The sequence below is a fragment of the Chroicocephalus ridibundus genome, chromosome 17 (assembly GCF_963924245.1).
Source record: "Chroicocephalus ridibundus chromosome 17, bChrRid1.1, whole genome shotgun sequence".
Lineage (NCBI taxonomy): Eukaryota > Metazoa > Chordata > Aves > Charadriiformes > Laridae > Chroicocephalus > Chroicocephalus ridibundus.
This window is the reverse complement of record NC_086300.1, coordinates 2,635,575-2,661,713: the sequence shown is the minus strand read 5'-3', so window position 1 is coordinate 2,661,713 and position 26,139 is coordinate 2,635,575. Positions and strand designations below refer to the sequence as shown.

Genomic DNA, 26,139 nt, shown 5'->3' with positions numbered 1-26,139 from the left:
CGGGCATTCGCCCGTTGCAAGGTGACCAAGTGAGAAGCCATGAGGCAGAAGGGGCAGGCGGCGTCTCGCCCAGGCCGGCGGCAGTCTCGCTTCTCCAGCCGCCGCGCTGCCTTCGCGAAGCCGGACGAAGCAGCGAGTTCTCCCCCCACATTTGCTGTAAATCTCAGAAGGGAAACGGACTTTTCCCGATTTCACTACCAGGAGAAAACCAAGCACGCCTGCCGGCCAACACACCAGCGCGGGCACCGGGAGCTGAAAGGTGGCGACGCGCAGACTTCTCCTCCCAGAAGCCCTTCGTTATTACTGCCCGGGGTTCAACTTGGGCGCTTGTGCAAACACACCAGAGCTGCCCTTTCGACTTTGCTCGGGAGGGAGAACAAGGAGGCGGGGGGGGGAACGACACCCCCTGTAATAACACCCCGCGCTTTTACGGGAAGCGAGGAGCCGCCACCTCCACAGCCAGAACGCCCGGAAAAATGAACACGGGGGAGCGGGCTGGGGGGAGCTGCTTGGTTCGGGGCTGACCACGGAGCGAGATAAAGCCAGGAAGGACCCCTGGAAGTAGGAGATGTCGACCGCGGCCTCCTGCCTGCTCCCCACCAGCCAGCACTGACGCTCTCGGGATGCTGCCAGCTCAGAGGCAGCACCAAGCCCGGGCACGGGTGGCACAGGGGGAAGCCATGGCTCATTCCACTCCCCCCCCGCCCCCAACCTGGGCTTCCCCTCCAATTATCCACAATTTCGACCCCCCCCCCCCCCGCAGCTACTCAGGCTCCAGGAGACAGAGCCACATCACCGCCCCGAACTGTCCCTGGGACACAGGGCTACTTCCCAGCTCCCAGCCCAAGGAAGAAACATCATCTGTTAAAAATGCGAGCAACAGGGTCTGCTGCGGCTCAGGAATGCCGCTGCCCAGAGCTGCGCATTCTTCCAGTTACTTTTTTTAGTCCCTAAACTGGTCGCCCCAGAAGGCTGGACGAGGAAGGGGGGGGGGGGCTCAGCTCTCCCGGAGGGATGGGTTCAGAGGGAAATCCCACGGGAGACCCCACCATCGCCTTCCTCCCCCCCAGCGCCGGCGGAGACGGACTTCACGGAAGCTTTATTATTTTTTTTTTTTTTGACGGGGAAAAATACTCCAAAAAAAAAAAAAAAGACTGAAAGCAGGGCGTTAGGGCGGGCGGCACAGAGCAGAAAGTCGGAATTCTGGAACGGAGAAGTATCAATTGGGATGGAAGATGAAGAAAAAAGCAAAAAAAAAAAAAAAAGAGAGGCAAATAAAAAGAAAAGCTGGGCTAATGCAAACCAGATGAAGCTCCGGCTCCAGGGGAAGCGTTAACTGTTGCTTCCCGTCGGCCTCCGCCGGCTGCTTTTTAATTATATATAAGGAAAAACCCCGGATCGCTGAGGTGAAGGGCTCCCGCCCGCCGGGAAGGTGCCACCGCTCCGGTCCCCCGTGGCTAGAAAGAGCGTGGGGTGGGCGACCCCGCGGGTCGGGAGGACCCTGCGATGGAGGGGGGGGGCGGCATGGAAATACCCTACGGACTGGGTGGGGTGGGGGGGAAGAGCCATCGCACCCAGGGGCAGCCCCACGGGAGAGCTCAGAGGTCCGCAGCCAGCTAGGGGGCCACCAGGGACCCCCACAGGCGACCTCCCCACCCCACAGGTGACCACCCCCGCCCCCTATAGGACCCCCCCCTAGACTCACCTTATCCAAGCAGTTCACCTTCTCGGTGGGGTAGACGATCTTCCCGCAGCGAGCGCAGTTGGGATTCATGGCTTCTCACAGGGGGGATGGTGGCGGGGGGGATGGTGGCGGGGGGGATGGTGGCGGGGGGGATGGTGGCGGGGGGGAGGAGGAGGAGGGCTAACCGGCTCCCACCCGTGGCCACCACCGCTCGCTTCTGGGCCACCGCCCGCGCCGCCGCGACCCTAAATAGGAAGGAAACGGGGTGGGGGTGGGAAAAGGGGAGGGGCCCCGGGGGCGCGCGCGCGGGGGCGGGGCGCGCGCACCCACGCGCGCGTGCACGCACACGTACTACCCCCCCCCTTCCCCCTCCCGGGTTCTTCGCGCTCGTGGACGCGTTGCACGCGCGCGCGGTCCCCGTTTCACGCGCGTGGAAGCGCGGGGGGGTGGTGGTGGGGGTGGGTGGGGTGGGAGTGCTACTAAGTGATCGCGGAAGAGGGCTGGTGGCCGGTGGGGGTATAGCTCAGTGGTAGAGCATTTGACTGCAGATCAAGAGGTCCCCGGTTCAAATCCGGGTGCCCCCTGAGTTACAGCTCGTTTATTTTTCCTTTTTAAACAAATCTACTTTAAAATTTTAAGTGACGCCGTAACAACGTCACGCTGCCGAGGTGTGGGGGGGAGGTTGAACAGCGCCGTGTTTGGGTCGAGCCCTAAAGAAATAAGCGCTTCTATTATTTTTTTTTTTTTTTTTTTAAAAAGAAACAGCACCCAAAGGTTGGGTGGAGGGACCCCCGTCTAGGGGGGAGAGGGAGCAGCCCCATCCCTAGGGCTGTGCTTGGTGTGCGGTTTGCCAAATCTAATTCTCAATTAAAATTCGTTTAAATTAATTAATTAATTAAATTCCCAATTAAAACTGTGCTTTTATCATAGAATCATGGAATACCAGGTGGGAAGGAGACCTCGAGGATCATAATTGTAAATCTTTGTTGTTTTTGTTTTTTTTTTTCTAGTTTCTACCTTATAATTTTAACTGATGCCATGACAACGCCACACCAGTGAGGAGGGAGGTTCTGGTGCCACGTTGGGTCAAACCACAAGAAATAATGATTTTTTTTTTTTTTAATGGGAAATTGTTTGCAAGGATAGGCCAGAGACCCACGTCGGGTGGAGAGAGGGAGCACCCTCATGTCTGCGTTTTCGGCTTACCAAATCCAATTCCCAATTAAAATTCATTTAAGTTAATTAATTAATTACATTACCAATTCATATTAAATTTTTATCTTAGAATACCAGGTTGGAAGAGGACCTCAGAGATCATCTCGTCCGACCTTTCTTAGCAAAAGCATGGTCTGGACAAGACAGTGAATCTTAAAGGCGTCCAATTTTGGGGAATCCACCACTTCCCTGGGGAGATTATCCCAACGGCTGATTGTTCCCGGTGTGAAAAATTTTCCCCTTGTGTCCAATTGGAATCTCCCAGGAACGTACCCATTACCCCTCATCTTTTCCGTGTGACTCCTTGTACAAAGGGAGTCTCCATCTTCTTTGCAGTCACCCTTTTAGCGTAATTTTATTGAAATGCGCTGACATGACCATCAGCAGAAGCACCTTGGCCTCGTCAGGGCCGGCCCCGGCCCCGTGGGGCACTGCAGACCCTGGGTCTGTGCGGGTTCCTCCTGCGAGCGCACGGGGCCCTTCCGCACCGATGCGCAGCGAGCCAGGTGGGCAGCGTCAGCTCGGTTAATTCAGGTTATCACGAAAGCCTCAGGAAGAACGTTAATTCAATTTCTATCAGGAGATAATGACACCTTAATTCCCCTAGCGTTCTCCCTTCCCTGTTACAAAAGAACAAGCCTCGGCAATCGCTGTTTGCAGGCAGGCTTTAATAGAGCACACCCACATCAAACGAGGCTGCACTGGGCTCTCTTCCCTCTTATTCATTTCAGGGTACAGCTTCAAATTGGTTTCCTTCGTTTAAAAAGCAGCTTATTTGATCCTCTCACAAAGGCGCCCACTCTTCCCCTTCTGCTCACCTCACCCAGCGCTTCCCAGCCCCCCGAACCAGCCTCCCACCCTTTCCTGGCCCATCGCAGCTTAAAATAAGAGGAGCTTTTCTGCTTCTCCAGCTCTTTGGGGTGTCGTGGGTGGTTTTTCCTCTCCCGGCTCAGGAGACGCTGCTGGGTGAGGGAGGCTCTTCATCACCCAGACGTTCGGGGAGGGGATGCTCTCCTCAGCCTCACCCCAGCTGCTGCTGCGTCCCTGGGGCGGCTGAGGGCATCTCTCCGCCATGGCACGGCTCCAGCTGCAGTTTTTCTTTCTCTCTTTTATTTTTTCCTTTAATTTCCTTGCCTTTTCCCCTCCCTTTCTTCTTTTTTCTTTTTTTCTTTTATTTTTCTTTTTTCCCTTCCCTTCCTTCCCCTTCCCTGGAAACGAGCTGTTCTAAGTGACTCCAGCAGTGCCATCAGCGGGGGTATAGCTCAGTGGCAGAGCATTTGACTGCAGATCAAGAGGTCCCCGGTTCAAATCCGGGTGCCCCCTGTTTTTAATCCCGTGTCCCTTTTTTCACCTTTATCCTTCCTTCTCTTCCTTGAAAGCGAAAATCTAAAAAGGACCTTTTTGTTTTCCCCCCAAAAAGCATTCCCCGTCCTGCGCATGCGTCACCTCCCAGTGGTGCCGGTACCGGGCTGGGGGGTGATGTTACCTCGCGGCGCCCATAGGGGGCGCTGCGGGCCCGCCTCACCACGTGACGTCCGGCGGTGGGCGGAGCAGCGCGGCGGGCGGGGCGTGATTGGGCGGAGCGCCTCGGGTGGGCGGGGCGGAGCGCGATGGGCGGGACTACCCCATATCCCGGCGTCCCCCGCGCGCGTCCCTCTCTTCCGGCGCCAAGATGTCGAAGCGAGGTGAGGCGGGCGCTGAGCCGGGGTGGGGGGTTGCAGAATCCGTCTCCATCCGGCGTTCTGGGGCGCCCCGGGGCGGGGAACCCTCGGATGGCAGCTCGGGCGGGGTCTGGCGTAGCGCGGGCCCAGGGAATGGTGTACCACCCCGGTCGGGAGCGGAGGCCGCAACCAGTGTCGCTGATCCCCCTCCCCGGGCGGTGCAGGCCCGGGCTGACTCCGCGCTGCCGCAGCCCTTCTGTGCTCCAGCGCCGGGGACTTAATCTTCTTGTCGACCCGCAGGACGCGGCGGTTCTTCCGGTGCGAAGTTCCGCATCTCCCTCGGTCTCCCGGTGGGCGCCGTGATCAACTGCGCCGACAACACAGGTGAGCGTGGCCGCCGCCGGGGCCTGAGCCGGGGCTGCCCTGCGGGAGGGAGCGGCCCCGTGCGAGGCAGAGGGCGGCCGGCTGCTAAACCAGCTCGTAAAAACCGGTTTTCCGTCTGAAAGGCTGCCGTTGGGTCTGTGCTGGTGGCTCGGGGAGGTGTTGCGGGAGGGGACAGCGATAGCATCGCTCCTGGGCGCAGTGTGGCCCGCACTGCTCGCCTCGGTCGGGGATTTGCCGAGGGAAGTGTCTTCCCTGACAGCTTGGTTAATGCCGGCGCTTCCCTGTAGGTGCCAAGAACCTCTACATCATCTCCGTGAAGGGCATCAAGGGGCGCCTGAACAGGTTGCCGGCGGCTGGCGTGGGTGACATGGTGATGGCTACCGTGAAGAAGGGCAAGCCGGAGCTGAGGAAGAAGGGTGAGTGTGGAGAGCAGTGGCGAGCCCTGAGGGGCAGCTGCTGCCGATGGCCGCTCATCACAGGGGAGGACGATTCCTCCCTCAAACGGACGCGGAAGGTGGGCACCAAACCTCTGGAGCGTCATCTCCACCCTCCTAAAAAGCACTTGTTGGGCCTGTGTGCCGTGGCTCAGTGAGTTGTCGTGGAAGGGCAGAGCAAAGGCAGTGCTTTTGGGTGAAGTGGCAGCCCGTGCTGGTCACTTCAATCAGTGCTGTGACATTCTGCCCGGGAAAAGAACGCTTGCCGCTGCGCTGGAGGGGAAGGGAGGGGTTCTCGCCGAATATTTTCTGTCAATTGATAGTATATTTACAAATAAAGGTGAGAAAGTGGAAAAACACTGAATTGTCCAAATGTAGATGGAGCTGTAAGTGTCACACAGCCAGTTTTAAGTGCACGGTTGATTATAAACTGGCTTCTCTTAGCGAAGCACTGCAAATATGAGATGCAGAAAAAACCCCGAACCCCGGTGTTGAGTTAGATGCTGCAGCAGAGCAGCCCCTTTGGCGTGTCTGTTGCTGGACGGGGCGCTCAGAAGGACGTTGGTGATACCGAGCTGCTCGTTTCTCTTTGCAGTCCACCCCGCAGTGGTCATTCGACAGCGGAAATCGTACAGGAGAAAAGATGGGGTGTTCCTCTATTTTGAAGACAACGCAGGAGTGATAGTAAATAATAAAGGTGAAATGAAAGGTACGGAGAGGAATCCCGCGCTGGGCGAAAGGGGAGGGCGCAGAGGGGTGGAGGGTGGGTACTGCCAGTGGGAGGGCTGCGCTCTCCTGGTCGAACGGACCCAGATTCTCCTTGGATTCAGGAGAGCGTGGTCGGGCTGAGCTAATGTTTGTGTAAAACGCTGCCCTGACCCCTCTCTGCACCTACTCGGGCCTCTAACGCGCTGTTGTCTCTTTCTCTCTTCCAGGCTCTGCCATCACAGGCCCTGTGGCTAAGGAGTGCGCGGATCTGTGGCCCAGGATAGCTTCCAATGCAGGAAGCATTGCATAAACGCGTTCGTCTTCGTAGAGATAAAATAAAACTCCTTGTACCAAAAAAGAAGTGTCTTTCTTGCCAAAGCGCCGCCCTCTGCCGAGCAGGACAGTGTTAGAATGAGGGAGCTGGTTCTGGGAAGTCTTTTTATGGAACTCCTTGTGTGGATTTATACTTCGGCAGGAAAATGGGATTTTGGAGTTCTAATATCCAGTGGCAAGTCTCTTTTTCAGGCAGGTTCCTGTAACACTGGAAAATATTTGGAAGGGGGTTGGACTGAAATTACTTGAATTTTGGCAGTATTGATTGAATTGCTCCAGTTTATGTGCGCGTGGATAGAAACTGGGAGGTGTCTGTGAAAGCCCTTCTAAGAGAAGCCTTCGTACAGGGGCTCCCAAAAGTGCAGGTCTGGAATTTTCTTCCAGAATGGACAGTTGAACTGCTTAGAGAGACTGGTGTGATTGTGTGTGTGTGCGGGGTGGGGGGAATACTGCTTGGGGCTGGCGTGTACCACGAGCCGCAGAGTTCACTGTGGACAGCGGGCTCTGAAGAATGTTCCATGGACCTTGGCTGAAGACGTGCAAGGCCACATCGAGCCACCGCTGCTGGCTGCGGTCGTGGCTGAAGCACATGCCACTAAACCCTCCAGCAGTGGTGAGACAGGCGCTGAGGTCGTTAATTGCTAATTGCAAGTACAAGGGGTGATGCGAACTGTCAAAAGTCGGCTGAAAGGCTTCAAGACTGGAGCTGAAGGTAGGTCTCTGCCATGTGGAGCTGCTTATTCCTGCAGTCTTCCCTCTGGCAGGGATGTAGTCGGATCTGAACGGCTTTTTTCCTGGCCCTCCCAAGCAAGCATCACCGGAGGGGTACAGTGACAATAGGGGTGACTTTGTCCTGCATATTGTGGCCCTGGAGCCCTGTAGCACCCAGACAAACCCAGCACACGCGCTGCTGTGGGCCACGGGGCAGGTAACGGGGTGCTGCACCCCCCACCTCAGGCAGCCCCGATGCGGCTGGACTTGCCTCCATCTGCCTGGGCGCTTACTTGTTCCCGCAACACGTGTCAGTTTGCCCTTCCGTCGAGATTCCTGATACTTTTGTGCTGCTCCTGATGATTTCAGTGCAGACAGGTTACAGTGGAGGAAGGAGGGTGGTGAGGGGAGCAAAGCCCGAGAGATTTTGTAGCAAACATAGGTAACGATGGACAAGAGCACCAGGAGGTTTGGAGAGGTTTGTAAAGTGGTGGTGTTTTTAAACAACTGTTTGGCCTAAGCAACGTAAATCCGCGAAATATGGTGTGCTAAAAATTGTTTCTGTTGGATAACTGGGAGCTGTGCACTGGCAGCAGGTGGGGAGGCAAAACCTGTAAAAGGACTTGCAAGGACTGAGGGCCGCTCTCTTCTCTACAGGCCGTTCCTCAGAGCAGGCAAGCAGACGTGGCTTCTTCCCAGCAGCCCTGGAAGCCCCGGAAGGGTACAAGAGGCGCCCTGGCTGTCACTGGAGCACGCCGACCCTGCAGCTGAAGTGGACGTCTCTGAGAGCGGTGGCCGCCTCTCCAGCGCGCTGGTGATGAAGGAGCTGATCCTCAGCCCTGGGGAGAGACGCAGAGACCTGCTTATGAGTAAGGAGCCACCACGAAAATAAAGGTGTTCCCCCTTGATCTATTTTAACAGCTTGTGCTGGGTTTCTGGTGCATGAAGACTTCCTGAGGCAGGGCACGGCACGACAGCTGGCAGAAACGCTCCGGGTGTTTCTCTGTCGGCATCCCCTGCCTATGGCTGCCAGTCAGGGAGGACAGAGCGGCTGTGGTCAGGGTGGGAGGTGTTAGGCAGGTCATTCCCCTGGGAGGCTGGTGTGCTGTCTAAGGGCAGGGCACACGCCGAGACCAAACGGAGGCGCAGCTGAGGGCCTTCATCGGTGTTTTGGAGTCAGCGTTTGTCAGTGTTCCTGGCTGTCCAGGGTGGGATGTTTCTGAGAAAGCGAAGGGGGAAGTGGTGAGCTTGGATGCAGGAGTGTGTGTGCAAGTGTGGTGAGAGAGGTGTGGTGGTGTTTAGGGTGAAGGGAGGGTGATGAGAGGTGTGTTACGTGAGAGGCAGTGCTGCGGGTGCAGTGAGCGCAGGCAGTGGAATGCAGCGGAGCCAGCCAGTCGGTGGCCAGGAGGAGCCGGGCCGGGCTGCAGTGCCCAGGTGGGGGTATAGCTCAGGGGTAGAGCATTTGACTGCAGATCAAGAGGTCCCCGGTTCAAATCCGGGTGCCCCCTCCCCTTTTCCTTCTTTTTCTCCACAAACAGTTGCGTTGCAGCTCTTTATTTCCATGCTTTTCCCATAAACTGTGTACGGGCGCCGTTCTCCGTTTGATCAGGTGCTGGGGAGAGGTGGAGAAGGCGATTGCCACAAAAGAAGAGGAGCATCGGTGGGGTGTCTGTGAGGAGAGAGATGAGTATTTCCTGAGAAGCTGCTCTTTTGTCCCGGGATTAATTTCTGGATCTTTGTTGGGATTGTTGGGAGTGAAGATTGAGATTGGTGCTGGGCAGGTGCTGAGCAGGTGGGGGTATAGCTCAGTGGTAGAGCATTTGACTGCAGATCAAGAGGTCCCTGGTTCAACTCCAGGTGCCCCCTCTTTTCCTCTTCTTTCAACCTTCCTTTTGCCAAAATTTCCCACAAAAAGAAGATGGAGAGCTGCTCTTGGGTCTTGTGAGCCTGGGCCGTGCAGTCAAGGTTGGTTTCTGAGCTTCAGTGTTGAAGGTGCCAATGCCCTCATCACAAGGGAACCGCAGGGGTTGTGCGCTCTCTGAGAAAGCACTTGCTGTTTACTTCTCTCTGGTCTTGATTCTGTGCAGTAATTCTCTGTACGGCCTCTGGCAGGTGCATGAGGAGACTCAGGGGGCTGTTGAATGCAAGAATCTGACCAGTGGACATAGACGCTCATTTCTTGCTATAAACGTTTTTAAACTGTCCTAGTGAAGGCCCAGTGCCGAGGGGGTATAGCTCAGTGGTAGAGCATTTGACTGCAGATCAAGAGGTCCCCAGTTCAACTCTGGGTGCCCCCTTACAATCTACTTTTTCTTGGGATTTTGGGGGGTTTCTTCACTGGAAGGTTAGCTCATAAGGTGAGCTCAGCTTTGTCTCCAACTAAATCTTTTTCACGTTACACTCTAGAGCTGGAAAGCGCAGGGGAAATGTCAAAGTCTGAGGCGGTTTCTGTGTCAAGTGACAGTCTGCTTCAGAAGAGCAGGTTGCAAGTGGGAGAGGAAAGAGAGATGGAAGGAGAGGAACTGGGCCAAGGTCACCTGGTAAAGGCAGAAGGGCGGCAGCCTGTCCCCTGTGTCGGAGTGCAGGGACTCAACGTTGGGGCCACTGTTGCATTTGAGTTTTGTACTTTCTGCAGCAAGATTTGCTTCCTGTGGAACAGAGGTGAGCGATTGGGGTAGAACATAATTTAAAATAGCTTTTTGTAGGTGATTTGAGGGTTGTGCAGGTAGGGGGTATAGCTCAGTGGTAGAGCATTTGACTGCAGATCAAGAGGTCCCTGGTTCAACTCCAGGTGCCCCCTCTTTTCTTCTCCTTCAACCTTCCTTTTGCCAAAATTTCTCTAAGAAAGAAGGTGGAGAGCACTTCTTGGGCCTCGTGAGCTTGTGTTGTGCCCTGAAGGTTGGTTTCTGAGCTTCAGCATTGAAGGTACTGAGCCCCTGACTATTAGGAAACTGCAGGGGTTGTGCAGTGTGTGAGTAACTGCTCGCTGTCTGCACGTACTTGTCTCTGGTCTTGATTCTCTGCAGTAATTCTCTGTACCTTCCTTGGCAGGCACATGAAGATGTGCACAGGACTGTCAACTTAAAGATGAGGGGATATAAAACCTTGTCTCTCTAGGTGAATGTTTTTAAAATCGCCTTGTGAGAGGTAAAAACCAAGGGGGTATAGCTCAGTGGTAGAGCATTTGACTGCAGATCAAGAGGTCCCTGGTTCAACTCCAGGTGCCCCCTCTTTAGCTGCTTTTTAGCCCTTTCTTCTTCCACAGTCTCCTCACAGACAGACTCTGGAGGCGCTTTCTTAACCCCCTGAGGGTTTAGAAGTCACCTGGTGGTCTTTGGCCAGGGATGAAATCAGACTTTGACATTTCTCCCTCTGCTCCTGAATACTGCACGTACACACAAAGAAGCTGGCCCTGCTGGTCTAGTTTTTCCTGTGTAGGTAATTGCTGTTAATTAAACAGTAAACAATGTGTATACTGCCTTTCTAGACAAGGGCATCTCTGCTGAAGTGTTTTCCCGAAGGGACCTGGGGCTGTGATGTATAAATCAGTGCGTGGTTGGGTTGCTGAATGAGAGCGCTGGTCTTGAGTACCTGTGTCAGCCCCCCACCCCCGGGGCTCGAACCGGAGACCCCCTGCCCCGCAGCCGGACGCGCTACCCCTGAGCTGCGCCCCGGCACGGGGCCGGGCGGGGGGGGCGGGGCTTGGCGGGAGGAGGTGGCGCAGGGGCAGCGCGCGGGGCCGGGAACCGGGAGGTCACCGGTTCTAACCCGCCCCGGGCGCCGCCACAGGCACCCACACCCCGCGGGGGGGCCCTTTCTACGTGCCGTCCCGCGGCAGCGCTTGGGCAGCGAACGCGGCCAGCCGGGACGGGCGCTCTGGAATTATAACACCCTGTTACTGCGGTAATAACACCCTGACAGACTCGCCCCGTCAATCACCTCCTGTAACCGCCATGTGGAACTGCCCGGGAGGATTCGCTCGGGGTCGCCCCACGCCGAGCTGCGCCCCCGGGGATCGGCCACTGGCGTGCGAAAGGAGAGAAACCAACCTGCGGGCGCGGGCACCGCCCCACCGGGCCGCTCCGCAGGGTACCGGCGGGGCGGGGGGAGCCCCCTGCGCTCTACGCCGTTCAACCGGCTCCTTTTCCCGGAGGGTCACGCTAGTGCTGTAAATCTTTGCTTTTTTTTCCTCACCGAACGGCTCCGGGAGTGGCGGCGGGGCCGGCTGTGCCTAAGTGCGCCGCCCTCGCCCGGCATCTCGCCGGCTCCCCTCAGCGCCGCGGCGGAAGTGACGCCTGTGAACCGCGCCGGGCGGAAGAGGCGGCGGTGACGCGGCGCGTGTTGATGACGCCCGCGCAGGCCCGGCCGCCGCAGGGGAAGCGCTGTCCCGGCCGCCGCCATGGGGGGAGGCGACCTGGTGAGGAGGGGCCGGGGCCGGAGGGGCCGAGAGTCGCCCGCGGGGCTCCGGGCACACTCCCGGGAGTCGCGGGTTGTCCGTGGCCTTCCTCCGTGTCCGCCGGTGGCCGTCGGTGTGAGCGGGTGGCGGTGTGTCGGGAGCGATCGTGTCCCGTTCAGCGAGGCCTGGCCGCCGTGGTGGGCGGGCCGCGGGCGAGCGCGGCTGTGAGCGAGCCCTTCCCCATGGCCACCGGCGGGAGAAGGCGGCCCGTTGTTAATGGTCCCAGTTCGGCGGCCCCGTCCTGCAGAGCCTGAGCAGGAGCTGGCGTCCCCGGCCCGGCGCGGAGGAGGCGCGGAAACCCGAGGAGAAGCGTGAGGCCGAGCGGCGGAAGGTGGAGGAAGCATGGCGGGATCTCAGGGCCCGGACAACGGCCGGTGAGGCGCTGCGGGGGCTCCCGGTGCCCCGGGGGGTGTGCGGGGCTGTCCGCACAACACCGCTGCTTTGGTTTGTGCGCAGGGCAGCTTTCTTTAAATGTACTCCTGGCTTTGTAACTGTCGTGGCTCTGCTAATAACGGACTGTGAACGGTCATTAGTGAGTCGGCCACGCGATGCCACGTTTGTAGAAGAGGCGTATAATTAAATTCTTCCTGTTTCATTAAGTTAAATGTCATCTGCATTTCTCTGTAGGTGTCACATACAACTTCACCTTAAAAAACAAGTTCCCTTGCCAGGGGTTATGAGTTTAACGTCTCTGATGCAAAAAATGTTTCCATTGATATGGAAATGTGCCTTTGATGTGTCTCAGCTTTCCAGGCTGGTGCCTTGAACTCCACAAGGCTTTAGAGGCCTGGGCTAGAAACAAAAATGCTTTTCTTTGTAGTAGGAAAAGAGAAGTTGGAGTGGATGTACCAGGGATTGCAAAGTGTAGTTGTCCTGCAAGATTTAACGATTCTTGTCTCCACGTCGTCATTAATTGCTTTTTCTGCTGATGCAGATGCACGTAGGGAAGCAGGATCTGCACCGCCGGGCATTCCAGTAATAAAGAACCAGTTTTCAGGCTTATTTCTCTGTACGGCCCTGTTCCAAATTCCTTTAGGACATTGCAACAGTTTGCAATGGGTTGCAGATACCTGCCTCTCAAAAATATGCCCTCTTCCTCCAGCTCCTGCATGATTTCTCCAGGCCCCATTACTGCTACCTGTTTTAGTCCTTGATTTTTATTGTTACTCTCTTTCTCGCAGCGCTGTCATCGCACCGGCGACAAGGGCAGAATGGTGGATTCATTCCAGAGCTGTGAGGGAGAACAGAGGGTCCTGACCGGGAGTTTGGGAGCTGCAGGTACATGTACTTGTCACAGCTCGTCACGTGGAATTCTCTGGAGTCAAATGCTTTGTTTGAGAAACAGTCACATAAAAATGAACCTGGAAGCTTTTAAACAGCTGTTTGGCCTAAGCAACGTGAATCCGCGAAATATTGTGGCCTAAAATAGCGTTTCAGACAATCCCACTGGATAACTGGGAGCTGTGCACTGGCAGCAGGTGGGGAGGCAAAACCTGTAAAAGGACTTGCAAGGACTGAGGGCCGCTCTCTTCTCTACAGGCCGTTCCTCAGAGCAGGCAAGCAGACGTGGCTTCTTCCCAGCAGCCCTGGAAGCCCCGGAAGGGTACAAGAGGCGCCCTGGCTGTCACTGGAGCACGCCGACCCTGCAGCTGAAGTGGACGTCTCTGAGAGCGGTGGCCGCCTCTCCAGCGCGCTGGTGATGAAGGAGCTGATCCTCAGCCCTGGGGAGAGACGCAGAGACCTGCTTATGAGTAAGGAGCCACCACGAAAATAAAGGTGTTCCCCCTTGATCTATTTTAACAGCTTGTGCTGGGTTTCTGGTGCATGAAGACTTCCTGAGGCAGGGCACAGCACGACAGCTGGCTGAAACGCTCCGGGTGTTTCTCTGTCGGCATCCCCTGCCTTTGGCTGCCAGTCAGGGAGGACAGAGCGGCTGTGGTCAGGGTGGGAGGTGTTGGGCAGGTCATTCCCCTGGGAGGCTGGTGTGCTGTCTAAGGGCAGGGCACACGCCGAGACCAAACAGAGGCGCAGCTGAGGGCCTGCAGCGGTGTTTTGGAGTCAGCGTTTGTCAGTGTTCCTGGCTGTCCAGGGTGGGATGTTTCTGAGAAAGCGAAGGGGGAAGTGGTGAGCTTGGGTGCAGGAGTGTGTGTGCAAGTGTGGTGAGAGAGGTGTGGTGGTGTTTAGGGTGAAGGGAGGGTGATGAGAGGTGTGTTACGTGAGAGGCGGTGCTGCGGGTGCAGTGAGCGCAGGCAGTGGAATGCAGCGGAGCCAGCCGGTCGGTGGCCAGGAGGAGCCGGGCCGGGCTGTAGTGCCCAGGTGGGGGTATAGCTCAGGGGTAGAGCATTTGACTGCAGATCAAGAGGTCCCCGGTTCAAATCCGGGTGCCCCCTCCCCTTTTCCTTCTTTTTCTCCACAAACAGTTGCGTTGCAGCTCTTTATTTCCATGCTTTTCCCATAAACTGTGTACGGGCGCCGTTCTCCGTTTGATCAGGTGCTGGGGAGAGGTGGAGAAGGCGATTGCCACAAGAGAAGAGGAGCATCAGTGGGGTGTCTGTGAGGAGAGAGATGAGTATTTCCTGAGAAGCTGCTCTTTTGTCCCGGGATTAATTTCTGGATCTTTGCTGGGATTGTTGGGAGTGAAGAACGAGATTGGTGCTGGGCAGGTGCTGAGCAGGTGGGGGTATAGCTCAGTGGTAGAGCATTTGACTGCAGATCAAGAGGTCCCTGGTTCAACTCCAGGTGCCCCCTCTTTTCCTCTTCTTTCAACCTTCCTTTTGCCAAAATTTCCCACAAAAAGAAGATGGAGAGCTCTTCTTGGGTCTTGTGAGCCTGGGCCGTGCAGTCAAGGTTGGTTTCTGAGCTTCGGTGTTGAAGGTGCCAATGCCCTCATCACAAGGGAACCGCAGGGGTTGTGCGCTCTCTGAGAAAGCACTTGCTGTTTACTTCTCTCTGGTCTTGATTCTGTGCAGTAATTCTCTGTACGGCCTCTGGCAGGTGCATGAGGAGACTCAGGGGGCTGTCGAATGCAAGAATCTGACCAGTGGACATAGACGCTTGTTTCTTGCTAAAAACGTTTTTAAACTGTCCTAGTGAAGGCCCAGTGCCGAGGGGGTATAGCTCAGTGGTAGAGCATTTGACTGCAGATCAAGAGGTCCCCAGTTCAACTCTGGGTGCCCCCTCTTTTCTTCTCCTTCAACCTTCCTTTTGCCAAAATTTCTCTCAGAAAGAAGGTGGAGAGCACTTCTTGGGTCTCATGAGGTTGTGTTGTGCCCTGAAGGTTGGTTTCTGAACTTCAGCATTGAAGGTACTGAGGCCCTGACTATTAGGAAACTGCAGGGGTTGCTCAGTGTGCCAGTAACTGCTCGCTGTCTGCACGTACTTGTCTCTGTTTAGGATTCTGTGTAGTAATTCTCCACACAGGCCGTGGCAGGCACTTGAAGAGGCCCAGGTTGGTGTCAAGTATGAGAATCAGAGCAGGGGATATAAAAACTTGTCTCTCTAGGTGAATGTTTTTAAAATCGCCTTGTGACAGGTAAAAAGCCAGGGGGTATAGCTCAGTGGTAGAGCATTTGACTGCAGATCAAGAGGTCCCTGGTTCAACTCCAGGTGCCCCCTCTTTTTTCTTCTCCTTCAACCTTCCTTTTGCCAAAATTTCCCACAAAAAGAAGGTGTAGAGCTCTTCTTGGGTCTTGTGAGCTTGGGCTGTGCAGTGAAGGTTGGTTTCTGAGCTTGAAGTACGTCAGTACCTTGAAGTTACTGAGGCCCTGACTATAAGAAAGCTGCAAAGCTTGTGCACTGTGAGACAATACTCACTGTTTACTTCTGTCTGGTCTTGATTCTCTGCAATAATTCTTAGTACAGCCTTCGGCAGGTGCGTGAAGCGACTTGCTGGGCTGTCAAATGCGAGAATCTGACCAGTGGACATAGACACTTCTTTCTTGCTATAAATGTTTTTAAACTGTCCCAGTGAAGGCCCAGTGCCGAGGGGGTATAGCTCAGTGGTAGAGCATTTGACTGCAGATCAAGAGGTCCCCAGTTCAACTCTGGGTGCCCCCTCTTTTCCTCTCCTTCAACCTTTCTTTTGTCAAAACGTCTCTCAGAAAGAAGATGGAGAGCTCTTCTTGGGTCTCGTGAGCTTGGGCCGTGCACTGAAGGTTGGTTTCTGATCTCCATTATTCAAGGTCCTGACTATTAGGAAACTGCAGGGGTTGTGCAGTGTGCGAGTAACTGCTCGCTGTCTGTGTCACTTGTCTCTGTTTAGGATTCTCTGTAGTAATTCTCTGCACAGAGTTTGGCAGGCACAGGGGGCTGTCAAGTATGAGAATCAGAACAGTGGACATAAAAACTTGTCTCGATATGTGAATGTTTTTAAAATCGCCTTGTGACAGGTAAAAAGCCAGGGGGTATAGCTCAGTGGTAGAGCATTTGACTGCAGATCAAGAGGTCCCTGGTTCAACTCCAGGTGCCCCCTCTTTTCTTCTTCAACCTTCCTTTTGCCAAAACTCAGAAACGAGAGCTCTTCTTGGGTCTTTTGACTTGTGATGTGCAGTGAACACGGCTTTCTGAGTTCCATTACTCAAGGTACTGAAGCCCTATTAGGAAAATGTAGAGGTTGTGCACTGTGTGAGAAACTACTCACTGTCTGCACGTACTTGTCTCTGGTCTTGATTCTCTGCAGTAATTCTCTGTACCTTCCTTGGCAGGCACATGAAGATGTACATGGGACTGCCAACTTAAAGATGAGGGGATATAAAAAATTGTCTCTCTAGGTGAATGTTTTTAAAATCACCTTGTGACAGGTAAAAAGCCAGGGGGTATAGCTCAGTGGTAGAGCATTTGACTGCAGATCAAGAGGTCCCTGGTTCAACTCCTGGTGCCCCCTCTTTTCTTCTTCTTTCAATCTTCCTTTTGCCAAAATTTCCCACAAAAAGAAGATGGAGAGCTCTTCTTGGGTCTTGTGAGCCTGGGCCGTGCAGTCAAGGTTGGTTTCTGAGCTTCGGTGTTGAAGGTACGAAGGCCCTCATCACAAGGGAACCGCAGGGGTTGTGCGCTCTCTGAGAAAGCACTTGCTGTTTACTTCTCTCTGGTCTTGATTCTGTGCAGTAATTCTCTGTACGGCCTCTGGCAGGTGCATGAGGAGACTCAGGGGGCTGTCGAATGCAAGAATCTGACCAGTGGACATAGATGCTTGTTTCTTGCTATAAATGTTTTTAAACTGTCCTAGTGAAAGCCCAGTGCTGAGGGGGTATAGCTCAGTGGTAGAGCATTTGACTGCAGATCAAGAGGTCCCCAGTTCAACTCTGGGTGCCCCCTTACAGTCTACTTTTTCTTGGGATTTTGGGGGGTTTCTTCACTGGAAGGTTAGCTCATAAGGTGAGCTCAGCTTTGTCTCCAACTAAATCTTTTTCACGTTACACTCTAGAGCTGGAAAGCGCAGGGGAAATGTCAAAGTCTGAGGCGGTTTCTGTGTCAAGTGACAGTCTGCTTCAGAAGAGCAGGTTGCAAGTGGGAGAGGAAAGAGAGATGGAAGGAGAGGAACTGGGCCAAGGTCACCTGGTAAAGGCAGAAGGGCGGCAGCCTGTCCCCTGTGTCGGAGTGCAGGGACTCAACGTTGGGGCCACTGTTGCATTTGAGTTTTGTACTTTCTGCAGCAAGATTTGCTTCCTGTGGAACAGAGGTGAGCGATTGGGGTAGAACATAATTTAAAATAGCTTTTTGTAGGTGATTTGAGGGTTGTGCAGGTAGGGGGTATAGCTCAGTGGTAGAGCATTTGACTGCAGATCAAGAGGTCCCTGGTTCAACTCCAGGTGCCCCCTCTTTTCTTCTCCTTCAACCTTCCTTTTGCCAAAATTTCTCTCAGAAAGAAGGTGGAGAGCACTTCTTGGGCCTCATGAGCTTGTGTTGTGCCCTGAAGGTTGGTTTCTGAGCTTCAGCATTGAAGGTACTGAGCCCCTGACTATTAGGAAACTGCAGGGGTTGTGCAGTGTGCGAGTAACTGCTCGCTGTCTGCATGTACTTGTCTCTGGTCTTGATTCTCTGCAGTAATTCTCTGTACCTTCCTTGGCAGGCACATGAAGAAGCCTGGGTGGGTGTCAAGTATGAGAGTCAGAGCAGGGGATATAAAAACTTGTCTCTCTAGGTGAATGTTTTTAAAATCTCCTTGTGACAGGTAAAAAGCCAGGGGGTATAGCTCAGTGGTAGAGCATTTGACTGCAGATCAAGAGGTCCCTGGTTCAACTCCAGGTGCCCCCTCTTTAGCTGCTTTTTAGCCCTTTCTTCTTCCACAGTCTCCTCACAGACAGACTCTGGAGGCACTTTCTTAACCCCCTGAGGGTTTAGAAATCACTTGGTGGTCTTTGGCCAGGGATGAAATCAGACCTTGACATTTCTCCCTCTGCTCCTGAATACTGGACGTACACACAAAGAAGCTGGCCCTGCTGGTCTAGTTTTTCCTGTGTAGGTAATTGCTGTTAATTAAACAGTAAACAACGTGTATACTGCCTTTCTAGACAAGGGCATCTCTGCTGAAGTGTTCTCCCGAAGGGACCTGGGGCTGTGATGTATAAATCAGTGCGTGGTTGGGTTGCTGAATGAGAGCGCTGGTTTTGGGTACCTGTGTCAGCCCCCCACCCCCGGGGCTCGAACCGGAGACCCCCTGCCCCGCAGCCGGACGCGCTACCCCTGAGCTGCGCCCCGGCACGGGGCCGGGAGGGGGGGGCGGGGCTTGGCGGGAGGAGGTGGCGCAGGGGCAGCGCGCGGGGCCGGGAACCGGGAGGTCACCGGTTCTAACCCGCCCCGGGCGCCGCCACAGGCACCCACACCCCGCGGGGGGGCCCTTTCTACGTGCCGTCCCGCGGCAGCGCTTGGGCAGCGAACGCGGCCAGCCGGGACGGGCGCTCTGGAATTATAACACCCTGTTACTGCGGTAATAACACCCTGACAGACTCGCCCCGTCAATCACCTCCTGTAACCGCCATGTGGAACTGCCCGGGAGGATTCGCTCGGGGTCGCCCCACGCCGAGCTGCGCCCCCGGGGATCGGCCACTGGCGTGCGAAAGGAGAGAAACCAACCTGCGGGCGCGGGCACCGCCCCACCGGGCCGCTCCGCAGGGTACCGGCGGGGCGGGGGGAGCCCCCTGCGCTCTACGCCGTTCAACCGGCTCCTTTTCCCGGAGGGTCACGCTAGTGCTGTAAATCTTTGCTTTTTTTTCCTCACCGAACGGCTCCGGGAGTGGCGGCGGGGCCGGCTGTGCCTAACTGCGCCGCCCCCGCCCGGCATCTCGCCGGCTCCCCTCAGCGCCGCGGCGGAAGTGACGCCTGTGAACCGCGCCGGGCGGAAGAGGCGGCGGTGACGCGGCGCGTGTTGATGACGCCCGCGCAGGCCCGGCCGCCGCAGGGGAAGCGCTGTCCCGGCCGCCGCCATGGGGGGAGGCGACCTGGTGAGGAGGGGCCGGGGCCGGAGGGGCCGAGAGTCGCCCGAGGGGCTCCGGAGACTGTCGCGGGCGGGGACGGGCGCGTGGGGCGCGGGTTGTCCGTGGCCTTCCTCCGTGTCCGCCGGTGGCCGTCTGTGCGAGCGGGTGGCGGTGTTTCGGAAGCGATCGTGTCCCCTTCAGCGGGCGGGCCGCGGGCGAGCGCGGCTGTGAGCGGGGCCTTCCCTGTGGCCACTGGTGCGGGAAGGCCTGTAGGGACCCGCGGGCGGCGTTTGGCAGTGCTCTGTTAACGGTCCCGGTTCGGCCTCCCCTCTCCTGCAGAACTTGAAGAAGAGCTGGCACCCCCAGACCCTGCGCAATGTGGAGAAGGTGTGGAAAGCCGAGCAGAAGCATGAAGCCGAACGGAAGAAGATTGAGGAGCTGCAGCGGGAGCTGCAGGAGGAGCGAGCACGGGAGGAGATGCAGCGATACGCTGAGGACATGGGCACCGTCAGGTGAGGGGGTGCTGGTGGTACAGACTGGTAGTAACCAGCCCTGGCCGTCCTCTGGGGCCAAGCGCTGCCTGGTGGGGTGGTGTGGGCGCTCCCCGTGCCCCTGAGAGTGCCATGGGTTTAATGTCTGTGATGAGGAAACATTTCCACTCACCTTTATAAGCCAGTGCCTTAAAACGTAAATTCAGAACTGTGAGAAGGCAAATAAGACAGTCTTGTTTGCAATAGGAAAAGAGAAGAGAAGTTGGAGTGGATGTACCAGGGTCCTGGCGGCATGGTGAACAGAGAGGAATATCTTATGGGTCGCCCTGTGGACAAATACGTCTTTGAGAAAACGGAAGACAAGGATGCTGGCTGTTCCAATGAGACAGGACTTCTCCCGGGCTCCATTTTTGCCAAGTCGGGTGCCAATTCTGTCCTAGATATGGCAAACAAAATCCGGGAGGATCCACTTTTCATGATAAGGTACTAAATGCGGAGCTTAAAGCAGTAGTAGATGAAGCAAAGCATCAATATTAGCAACTCACTAAGAGCTGTCATTTATTTTTGTAAAGTCTTCTACTCTGTCTGTTCGTCAAAGCTGTGTCTGCCAGTTGGCCAGCTCCAGGCTGTAGGTGGCAGTCCCGGCCGCAGAGCGGTCACCGGCCACTTACATGACTAGTAGGGTTTTGGTTATGTGTTCTAAATACTGCACCATAATGTCAACTAACATACTTGAGTCACTTTGCTGCTTTTAGATAAATTTGCTGACTTGGTTTCAAACCTAAGATTTTTTTAGCTGAACAAGCTGATGATCTTCATATAGATCATCTAGCTGTAAGTTGGTAAATACATATAAATGCAAAGGTTGTTACTCTGCATTGATTCATCTCTACCAGCTCAGCTCACCCTTCTATGTGTATGTGAGTGTATCTGGTCTGCTCTCAGCGTTCAGGCGTTTATTAGCGTTGTTGGCAGGTTGATGGTGACAGAACAAATTCTTGTTTACCCTACTAGTTGCACTCTTAAGTGGAGAAGGAAAGGGTAGGCTCCTTCTTAGCTGGGTCTGTTTTGCTGAATGTACAAAACTTGCACGTTTTCCTGCTTTATGTGTTTTTAGAGCTTGCATTTGATTGGTATCTTTAATGAAAGTAGGATATTTTTAGTTGTTTGAAACTAGTACTGTTTTCTTCCTGCTTTAGAAAGAGGGAGGAGGAAAAGAAGAGAGAAGTTTTGAATAACCCTGTTAAAATGAAGAAAATCAAAGAATTGGTAAGTGTATCTCAGTACTCCTTTACAGATTCAAAGCACAGAATACACTGAACGAAGGGCAGAATCATGGGTCAAAATGAGTATCATTTAGATAAGGAGCTGAGTTCCATTTTCTGACTCCTTCACAGAAAAACAGAATAAATCCATCTTTCTATAGTCCTGATAGAATAGATCAGAGTTCCTTACCAGTCTCTCAGTGGGAATTAATTTTTCTTCCTTTCAAATTCAGTGTTATTTTACTCTTCACACTCTTCTGGTCTGCTTTTTTTTTTAGCTAGTGATTGGTTGTTGCTTTAGTACTACAGAGTGGTTGCAGACATAGGATTTGACATGCACCGATACCAAACTGACACTAGGGAAGACTCCATTAAGCTCTTTAGTCTTGAGAGAGGACCTTGTTAAATGGTTTAGGTTTTGTTCCAGGAGCTTTTCCGCAGAGAACTCTTATTTTGCCTTGTGATACTGACTGCCCAAGTGTAGAGACGATAGTTGTTGCTAATGAAATGGTGTCTTGCTTTATAGCTGCAAAACAGTTTAGATAAAAAAGAGAAAAAGAAGAAGAAAGATAAGAAGAAGAAGCACAAGAAACATCGACGTCGCAGTTCTAGCAGTGAAAGTGACAGTAGTGATGAGGAGCGAAGCAAAAATAAGTATGTTTCAAGGTTTTGTAGTAAAAATACCATGTTTCCTGGTTAATTTGTTTGGGTTTTTTCATGTCTCTTTCTAATCCTGTCTGAGTTCTATCTTTCTAATTAATGTTCTTAATTTGTCTAAATGGTTCTATATGTTAATTCGGTATTTTTTCATCATTGAATTATTTTTATGACATTTTAATGTTAAAAAAATATTGTTGAATTTCATCTTCTTCAAAAGTACTATTCTGTTTTCTCTTCAGGTCTCAGAAGAGGATAAACAATTCCTCCTGGAAACCGGCTCCTTTCAAAGTCCCAGGATATGGCTTACAAGTAAGTCCGTGTGTTTCGCACAGCTCTTTTAGTAGCAAGTGCCCTGAGTTAGGGAAGAGCAAGAGTTTTGGCAGTTTGTTCGAGACGCTTCAGCGGCCAGAAGAGGATTGTGAGGGGGGTGTGATATAATAAAGTTCAGATTCAATTTGGAGCTATCTAAGCCTTGAAAACAATGTTGTTCAGATCCTGGTAGGATTTTTGTCTGCTCTGAATTCAAGTTAAGTTTTATTCAGTTTCTCTTCAGCGTCACCCGTGTTCAAATACTCTGCTTGGCTGTCTTGGCAGTTTAGTTTACTGAACGTGATACAGAAATAATCTTTTTAGACACAGATGTTAATAAGAACCTAGGACATGAGGTAATTAAATGCAAACCACAATATACGCTCCTTCCTGCACTTAGCCTAGTCTGAGGTCTCTGCGGCCGTAGATTGTTGTTCTCTTATAAGACATCTCTCCTGAAAGACGCTTTTGAATTCCAGGTTAGAGACTCTGAGCAGAGCCACAGGTCCCGCAGCTCTCCAGCTGCCGGCCAGGAGAGGGCCCCCCACAAGCACCGGGATCGCTCCAGGTCCAGGAGCCATTCCCGCTCTCCTCAGAGACGCTCTAGCAGGAAGAATTCAGACCAGTCTGGATCCAGGGGGTCAAGATCTCCTTCTAGACACAGTAAACAGTGAGTGTGGCTGACTCGGATAATGTAAACCTGCTGGTGGGGCGGTTCTCTAGAATCAAAATCCCTCTTATTCACTCTCCTTTGACCACTGTAGTGTCCTGGCCATATTATTTCTCAGCACTGGGCGCGAAGGCAGCAGCTGTGCGGTTGCGCAAGAGTGCAGAAGCGCACAGGGTAGCTCCTGGAGGGCACGCGCTGTCTGCAATTGCACTCTTCATTTGGGACACCCTTTAGGTATTGCTTACGAGTGTACTTGTTTTGGGCTAACAATTCTCCTTAAAAGGTGCCTATAACTGTTGAATTAGCTTTACTAAATGCTGATAAAATCAGGCACCAAGTATTTATTGTTTACGGATGAAATAATTAAAACTGAGTAAAAATAGATGGAAAATTACAGTATGTTAAGAGCCATTAGAATCTGTTTTCCAAGTGGACAGGTCCTGCAGTTCCAGGGGATGTCTTGGTTTCAGAATGTATAAAAAAAATCCAGGGAGAGTTGAGAGGTATGATAATGTTCATCTGTCCTAAAAAGAGGGTATTTCTGGGTTACAGACACAGCAATCGCGAAGAGAAAGGGAGAGCTAGAAGCCCTTCCCCTAAAAAGAGCTATCGACGACAGCATACTCCGGGTTACACGAGGTAAGCAACATCTTGTTCCTGGGCTTTTGGACGGAGGTTTCCCTGGTGGTTGTCAAACAGCTGGGTGTAATCTATGAACCAAATTTTATTCCATTAACGGAAATAGATTGGATCGGATGTCCAGAAAGTCAGGCAGAGTCCGAAAGAGCTCGGTTTGGTGCTCTTGAGCTTGATTGTTAGTTAACACCTTGGACGGGTTCCCAAACCGACTCACGTGGTTCTGGTTCTCCATGTGTCTCGCATCACTGTGCAAGGCAGTGATGTGAAGTCAGTCTTTGTCCCACGGACTGTTAACTAGAAGCATTCTGTTTCACTGTCCTTGGGAAAATATGACCTTGACAGCATCATCTTGCCAGTCAATTAAAAACAAAAAGGCTGAAAAGAGGAGGGAAGCAGACTTTTTCTGAGGGTGTGGTAAAGCAGAACATTTAGACATGTACATACAAGCTTTGCTGATTGGCTACCAAAGAAAAAACCATGTTAAACACCCCTAATTTCAGGGATTGTAAATCATCTTAAAGAATGGAAAGCAGGAGGAGGGTGGGGCCCAGCATGTTGTCGATTCACAGCAGTGATGTTTTCTACCCAAACAGAAAGATCTCTCCAGAGGAACTAGAGCGTAAACGCCAGGAAATGATGGAAAATGCCAAGTGGCGGGAAGAGGAGAGAGCGAACAACCTCCGAAAACACCAAAAGGAGGAGGAGCTGGAGCGAGAGCTGGAGAAACTCGACTCCCGAGATGGGAAGTTCTTCCAGTGAGTGTCTTTTATTATCTGCTTTTTCATTCAAGGGAAATACAGGCCACAGCTTCTCAGGAGTGAGTGATGGCCTCAGCGTTTGAGATGTTTCAGATTATGGTATAAGATCCATCTCTGCTGTGTTGTACAGTAGAACCAGTGACATCTGCTGTTCCCAGACTCTGTTCTTAACCCAGAAGATAGAAATTTCTATGATGGCCTTGGTGGTCAGACTCAGAAACCAGTGATCAGATATTTTTTGCCATCCTGTAGAAAGCCCTAGTAGTGTTTTACAGGCAGATAATAAAAAGTTCTAGTTTTAGGAGCTTGCAACAGTTTTAGGCCTGCAAGTCCCCTGGGAGTCTGTGTGCCAAGAGCTTGGGGGACAGAAACCTGTGCTCAACACGAAATAAGACCAAGTGGTCACTTACAGTCCCTTGTGCACGTGGCAGGTAAAGGAAATTGGAGCGGCACAAGGTCTTCCAGATCCTATGGCCGTGTTGTGTGTTTTGGAGCTGCTGTAGCACAGTATTTTCCAGGCTCTATTAATTAATCAGAGGAGAAAGCATGCCTAATTCCTGAAGCTGCCCAGAAGTGGGATCACATGAGGGTGGCTTAAAATCACAATAGACTTTCTCCATGAGCAAATGGAGACAGATTTTTGTGTGTTTCCCTGTGCAGAAGCAACTGGTTGGGCTGCCAAACTTTGCATTGATTGGCGTGTTGTTTGAAGAGGGAGATGGACATGAGGAGGTGGTTCAGAAAAGCACAGCAGTGTGATCTGAAGCAGTAAAAGAAAGTGAGCGGTCACAAGGATCCCTTCTCTCTCCTGTGCTGTCGTAGTCTTTTACAGCATGAGCTCCGGCATTCGGGTTCCCAGAGGGCCGCTGCCCGCGGTTCAGGAACACATTGCTTTTCCCTCGTTTGCTTCACAGAAAGCAATCAAGTCCCCTGTGACGGATGCGTTTGTAATTAACAGTTAGTTATATTTGGAAGGTGGAAGAGGCTGGAGAGCTACTGAAAATATATTTCTAAGCACTGACCTTAAATAAGGCATTGAATCTGTTACAAGCCAAACTCAAAGGTATTCAGTTCTTTCAGTGCAGACTTGAATAGGAAATGATCGGCTGTTTTCTCTGTTAGACGAATTTAGGTAGGTGACTTGGGGATGGTGAATCCTGCTAGAAATGGCATAATGTTTGGAAGGAGATTCTGATTTCTTTCTTTGGTTTAATTTTCTGCAGTCGCTTAAAACTCGAGAGTGCATCTACTTCCACCCTAGAAGACCGGGTGAAACGCAATATCCACTCCCTTCAAAGGACTCCCGTTGCCTTGGAAAAAAACTTTATGCAGAGATGAAACTTGTTCTTCCTCGGCTCCTGTGCAGGAGTTAAATGGACACTTATTCCCAGAGGTGAGAGACCTCCAGCACAGGCTCACTGCTCTCTCCAGACACAGTTACCGTCTCCCAAAGCAGCGCTGGATTCCTGTGCTGCAGCCCACAGCGCGTTCTGGACTTCTGGCATTGTGAATACATTTATAATGAGTATGACTGTGCAAGCAAACCTTTGCTGGAGAACTCGTGAGCCTTTGTATTCTGTTTTTAACATATTGCCAGATCTCTTCCTTCTCTCTCCACCTTGAATGGGTATCATCTTTGTATATTGTTATTACCAAACTATGCCAGGTGGTAACTGCTTTCTACACTGGGCAGATTGTCCGAGCTCTTTATAGACAGAGCCATAGACCTATTTTTGTTAGTTCTTAAAAATCAAAGCAGAACAAAATCACACGTGAGTTAATTTCATGGAAGCTGATAAAGCTACACGAGTAAGGGACAAAATCCTGTTCAGTGCGGTCCCTGTGCCAGGCGTGGGCTGGGAGGGTGACGTTGGACGGGACTGGGAAATATTTGTAGCCGTTATTTGGTCACACACAGATTTCCACTGTGTTTGACCCAAAGGGAAGAAGGGGGATGAGCAGAGCAGAACCCGATCGGCAAATATTTCTCTGAGATTTTTGTAATGTAAGTAGTGTGTATATGTACAGCAGTGTAGATCTTATATGTACAGCAGTGTACATCTTACTTTTTTTTTTTTTTTTAAATTAAGACACTTTACTGTCATTTTCAGATGTTCTTTGTGGCTTTTGGGAGTGGGAGGGGCGGGGGCACCCTCCCCCCCGCCACAGGGGAGGTTCCGAGGGCCCCGGGGGGGATGTCACGGGCAGCAGCGGCCCCGTTCCCCGTTGATGCCGGCCCGAAAGACCCGGCCCCAGTGCCCGGTGCTGCCTCCGGGGGGGTCCCGGCCCCGCTCCTCGCCCTTTAAACGGCGGCCCGTGACGTGCGGAGCAGCCCATTCATAATTCCAG

At 53.0% G+C, this 26,139-nt stretch overlaps 3 protein-coding genes and 18 non-coding genes across 24 annotated transcripts in view; 20 read left to right on the top strand and 1 right to left on the bottom strand.

The window, feature by feature from the left end:
- LASP1 (LIM and SH3 protein 1) overlaps positions 1 to 1,814 on the bottom strand; it is a 34,669-nt gene extending 32,855 nt beyond the window's left edge. Inside the window, exon 1 of the mRNA XM_063354680.1 lies at positions 1,706 to 1,814. Coding sequence (XP_063210750.1) covers positions 1,706 to 1,774 — 69 coding nt within the window. The 5' untranslated portion in view covers positions 1,775 to 1,814. The remainder of the gene's footprint in view (positions 1 to 1,705) is intronic.
- A 382-nt stretch (positions 1,815 to 2,196) lies between these two features.
- Positions 2,197 to 2,268, top strand: TRNAC-GCA (transfer RNA cysteine (anticodon GCA)). Its single transcript has one exon. It is a non-coding gene; the product is annotated as a tRNA-Cys (tRNA).
- Positions 2,269 to 4,150: 1,882 nt separating this feature from the next.
- On the top strand, positions 4,151 to 4,222 carry TRNAC-GCA (transfer RNA cysteine (anticodon GCA)). Its single transcript has one exon. It is a non-coding gene; the product is annotated as a tRNA-Cys (tRNA).
- Positions 4,223 to 4,465: 243 nt separating this feature from the next.
- Positions 4,466 to 8,048, top strand: RPL23 (ribosomal protein L23). Of its 2 annotated transcripts, XR_010073601.1 has the most exons (6): positions 4,466 to 4,584; positions 4,861 to 4,944; positions 5,232 to 5,360; positions 5,974 to 6,087; positions 6,314 to 7,131; positions 7,788 to 8,048. XR_010073601.1 is itself a non-coding variant. In XM_063354683.1 (5 exons), the coding sequence occupies exons 1-5, from the start codon at positions 4,572 to 4,574 to the stop codon at positions 6,394 to 6,396; spliced, it is 423 nt and encodes a 140-aa protein (XP_063210753.1). In that variant the 5' UTR covers positions 4,466 to 4,571; the 3' UTR covers positions 6,397 to 8,048. The 2 variants fall into 2 exon arrangements, 1 of the variants encoding a protein (XP_063210753.1); XM_063354683.1 differs by having other exon boundaries at positions 6,314 to 8,048.
- LOC134524804 (small nucleolar RNA SNORA21) lies at positions 5,490 to 5,622 on the top strand. Its single transcript, XR_010073614.1, has one exon. It is a non-coding gene; the product is annotated as a small nucleolar RNA SNORA21 (small nucleolar RNA).
- A 518-nt stretch (positions 8,049 to 8,566) lies between the features above and the next one.
- Positions 8,567 to 8,638, top strand: TRNAC-GCA (transfer RNA cysteine (anticodon GCA)). Its single transcript has one exon. It is a non-coding gene; the product is annotated as a tRNA-Cys (tRNA).
- Positions 8,639 to 8,924: 286 nt separating this feature from the next.
- On the top strand, positions 8,925 to 8,996 carry TRNAC-GCA (transfer RNA cysteine (anticodon GCA)). Its single transcript has one exon. It is a non-coding gene; the product is annotated as a tRNA-Cys (tRNA).
- Positions 8,997 to 9,355: 359 nt separating this feature from the next.
- On the top strand, positions 9,356 to 9,427 carry TRNAC-GCA (transfer RNA cysteine (anticodon GCA)). Its single transcript has one exon. It is a non-coding gene; the product is annotated as a tRNA-Cys (tRNA).
- Positions 9,428 to 9,858: 431 nt separating this feature from the next.
- Positions 9,859 to 9,930, top strand: TRNAC-GCA (transfer RNA cysteine (anticodon GCA)). The gene has a single exon. It is a non-coding gene; the product is annotated as a tRNA-Cys (tRNA).
- Positions 9,931 to 10,288: 358 nt separating this feature from the next.
- Positions 10,289 to 10,360, top strand: TRNAC-GCA (transfer RNA cysteine (anticodon GCA)). The gene has a single exon. It is a non-coding gene; the product is annotated as a tRNA-Cys (tRNA).
- A 2,858-nt stretch (positions 10,361 to 13,218) lies between these two features.
- Positions 13,219 to 25,894, top strand: CWC25 (CWC25 spliceosome associated protein homolog). 3 transcript variants are annotated; one of them, XM_063354677.1, is made up of 10 exons: positions 13,219 to 13,337; positions 19,338 to 19,510; positions 19,736 to 19,972; positions 20,689 to 20,758; positions 21,281 to 21,408; positions 21,654 to 21,723; positions 22,203 to 22,393; positions 22,946 to 23,032; positions 23,626 to 23,787; positions 25,014 to 25,894. In XM_063354677.1, exons 2-10 carry the CDS (start codon positions 19,476 to 19,478, stop codon positions 25,126 to 25,128), a joined length of 1,095 nt encoding a protein of 364 aa, XP_063210747.1. In that variant the 5' UTR covers positions 13,219 to 13,337; positions 19,338 to 19,475; the 3' UTR covers positions 25,129 to 25,894. The 3 variants fall into 3 exon arrangements, with proteins under 3 accessions (XP_063210747.1, XP_063210746.1, XP_063210745.1); XM_063354676.1 differs by having other exon boundaries at positions 13,233 to 13,362; XM_063354675.1 differs by lacking the exon at positions 13,219 to 13,337 and adding an exon at positions 18,908 to 19,025.
- TRNAC-GCA (transfer RNA cysteine (anticodon GCA)) lies at positions 13,905 to 13,976 on the top strand. Its single transcript has one exon. It is a non-coding gene; the product is annotated as a tRNA-Cys (tRNA).
- On the top strand, positions 14,263 to 14,334 carry TRNAC-GCA (transfer RNA cysteine (anticodon GCA)). Its single transcript has one exon. It is a non-coding gene; the product is annotated as a tRNA-Cys (tRNA).
- Positions 14,694 to 14,765, top strand: TRNAC-GCA (transfer RNA cysteine (anticodon GCA)). The gene has a single exon. It is a non-coding gene; the product is annotated as a tRNA-Cys (tRNA).
- Positions 15,130 to 15,201, top strand: TRNAC-GCA (transfer RNA cysteine (anticodon GCA)). The gene has a single exon. It is a non-coding gene; the product is annotated as a tRNA-Cys (tRNA).
- TRNAC-GCA (transfer RNA cysteine (anticodon GCA)) lies at positions 15,571 to 15,642 on the top strand. The gene has a single exon. It is a non-coding gene; the product is annotated as a tRNA-Cys (tRNA).
- On the top strand, positions 15,986 to 16,057 carry TRNAC-GCA (transfer RNA cysteine (anticodon GCA)). Its single transcript has one exon. It is a non-coding gene; the product is annotated as a tRNA-Cys (tRNA).
- TRNAC-GCA (transfer RNA cysteine (anticodon GCA)) lies at positions 16,397 to 16,468 on the top strand. The gene has a single exon. It is a non-coding gene; the product is annotated as a tRNA-Cys (tRNA).
- TRNAC-GCA (transfer RNA cysteine (anticodon GCA)) lies at positions 16,828 to 16,899 on the top strand. The gene has a single exon. It is a non-coding gene; the product is annotated as a tRNA-Cys (tRNA).
- Positions 17,331 to 17,402, top strand: TRNAC-GCA (transfer RNA cysteine (anticodon GCA)). Its single transcript has one exon. It is a non-coding gene; the product is annotated as a tRNA-Cys (tRNA).
- TRNAC-GCA (transfer RNA cysteine (anticodon GCA)) lies at positions 17,767 to 17,838 on the top strand. Its single transcript has one exon. It is a non-coding gene; the product is annotated as a tRNA-Cys (tRNA).
- Positions 25,895 to 26,139: the final 245 nt, after the last annotated feature.

Bases quoted from the DNA above. Each gene is read 5' to 3' on its own strand.
- CWC25 (XM_063354675.1), top strand. The intron at 19,511-19,735 runs GTGAGGGGGTGC...TGTTTGCAATAG, and splicing joins GAGGACATGGGCACCGTCAG to GAAAAGAGAAGAGAAGTTGG. The intron at 19,973-20,688 runs GTACTAAATGCG...TTCCTGCTTTAG, and splicing joins GATCCACTTTTCATGATAAG to AAAGAGGGAGGAGGAAAAGA.
- RPL23 (XM_063354683.1), top strand. The intron at 4,945-5,231 runs GTGAGCGTGGCC...GCTTCCCTGTAG, and splicing joins CAACTGCGCCGACAACACAG to GTGCCAAGAACCTCTACATC. The intron at 5,361-5,973 runs GTGAGTGTGGAG...TTCTCTTTGCAG, and splicing joins GCCGGAGCTGAGGAAGAAGG to TCCACCCCGCAGTGGTCATT.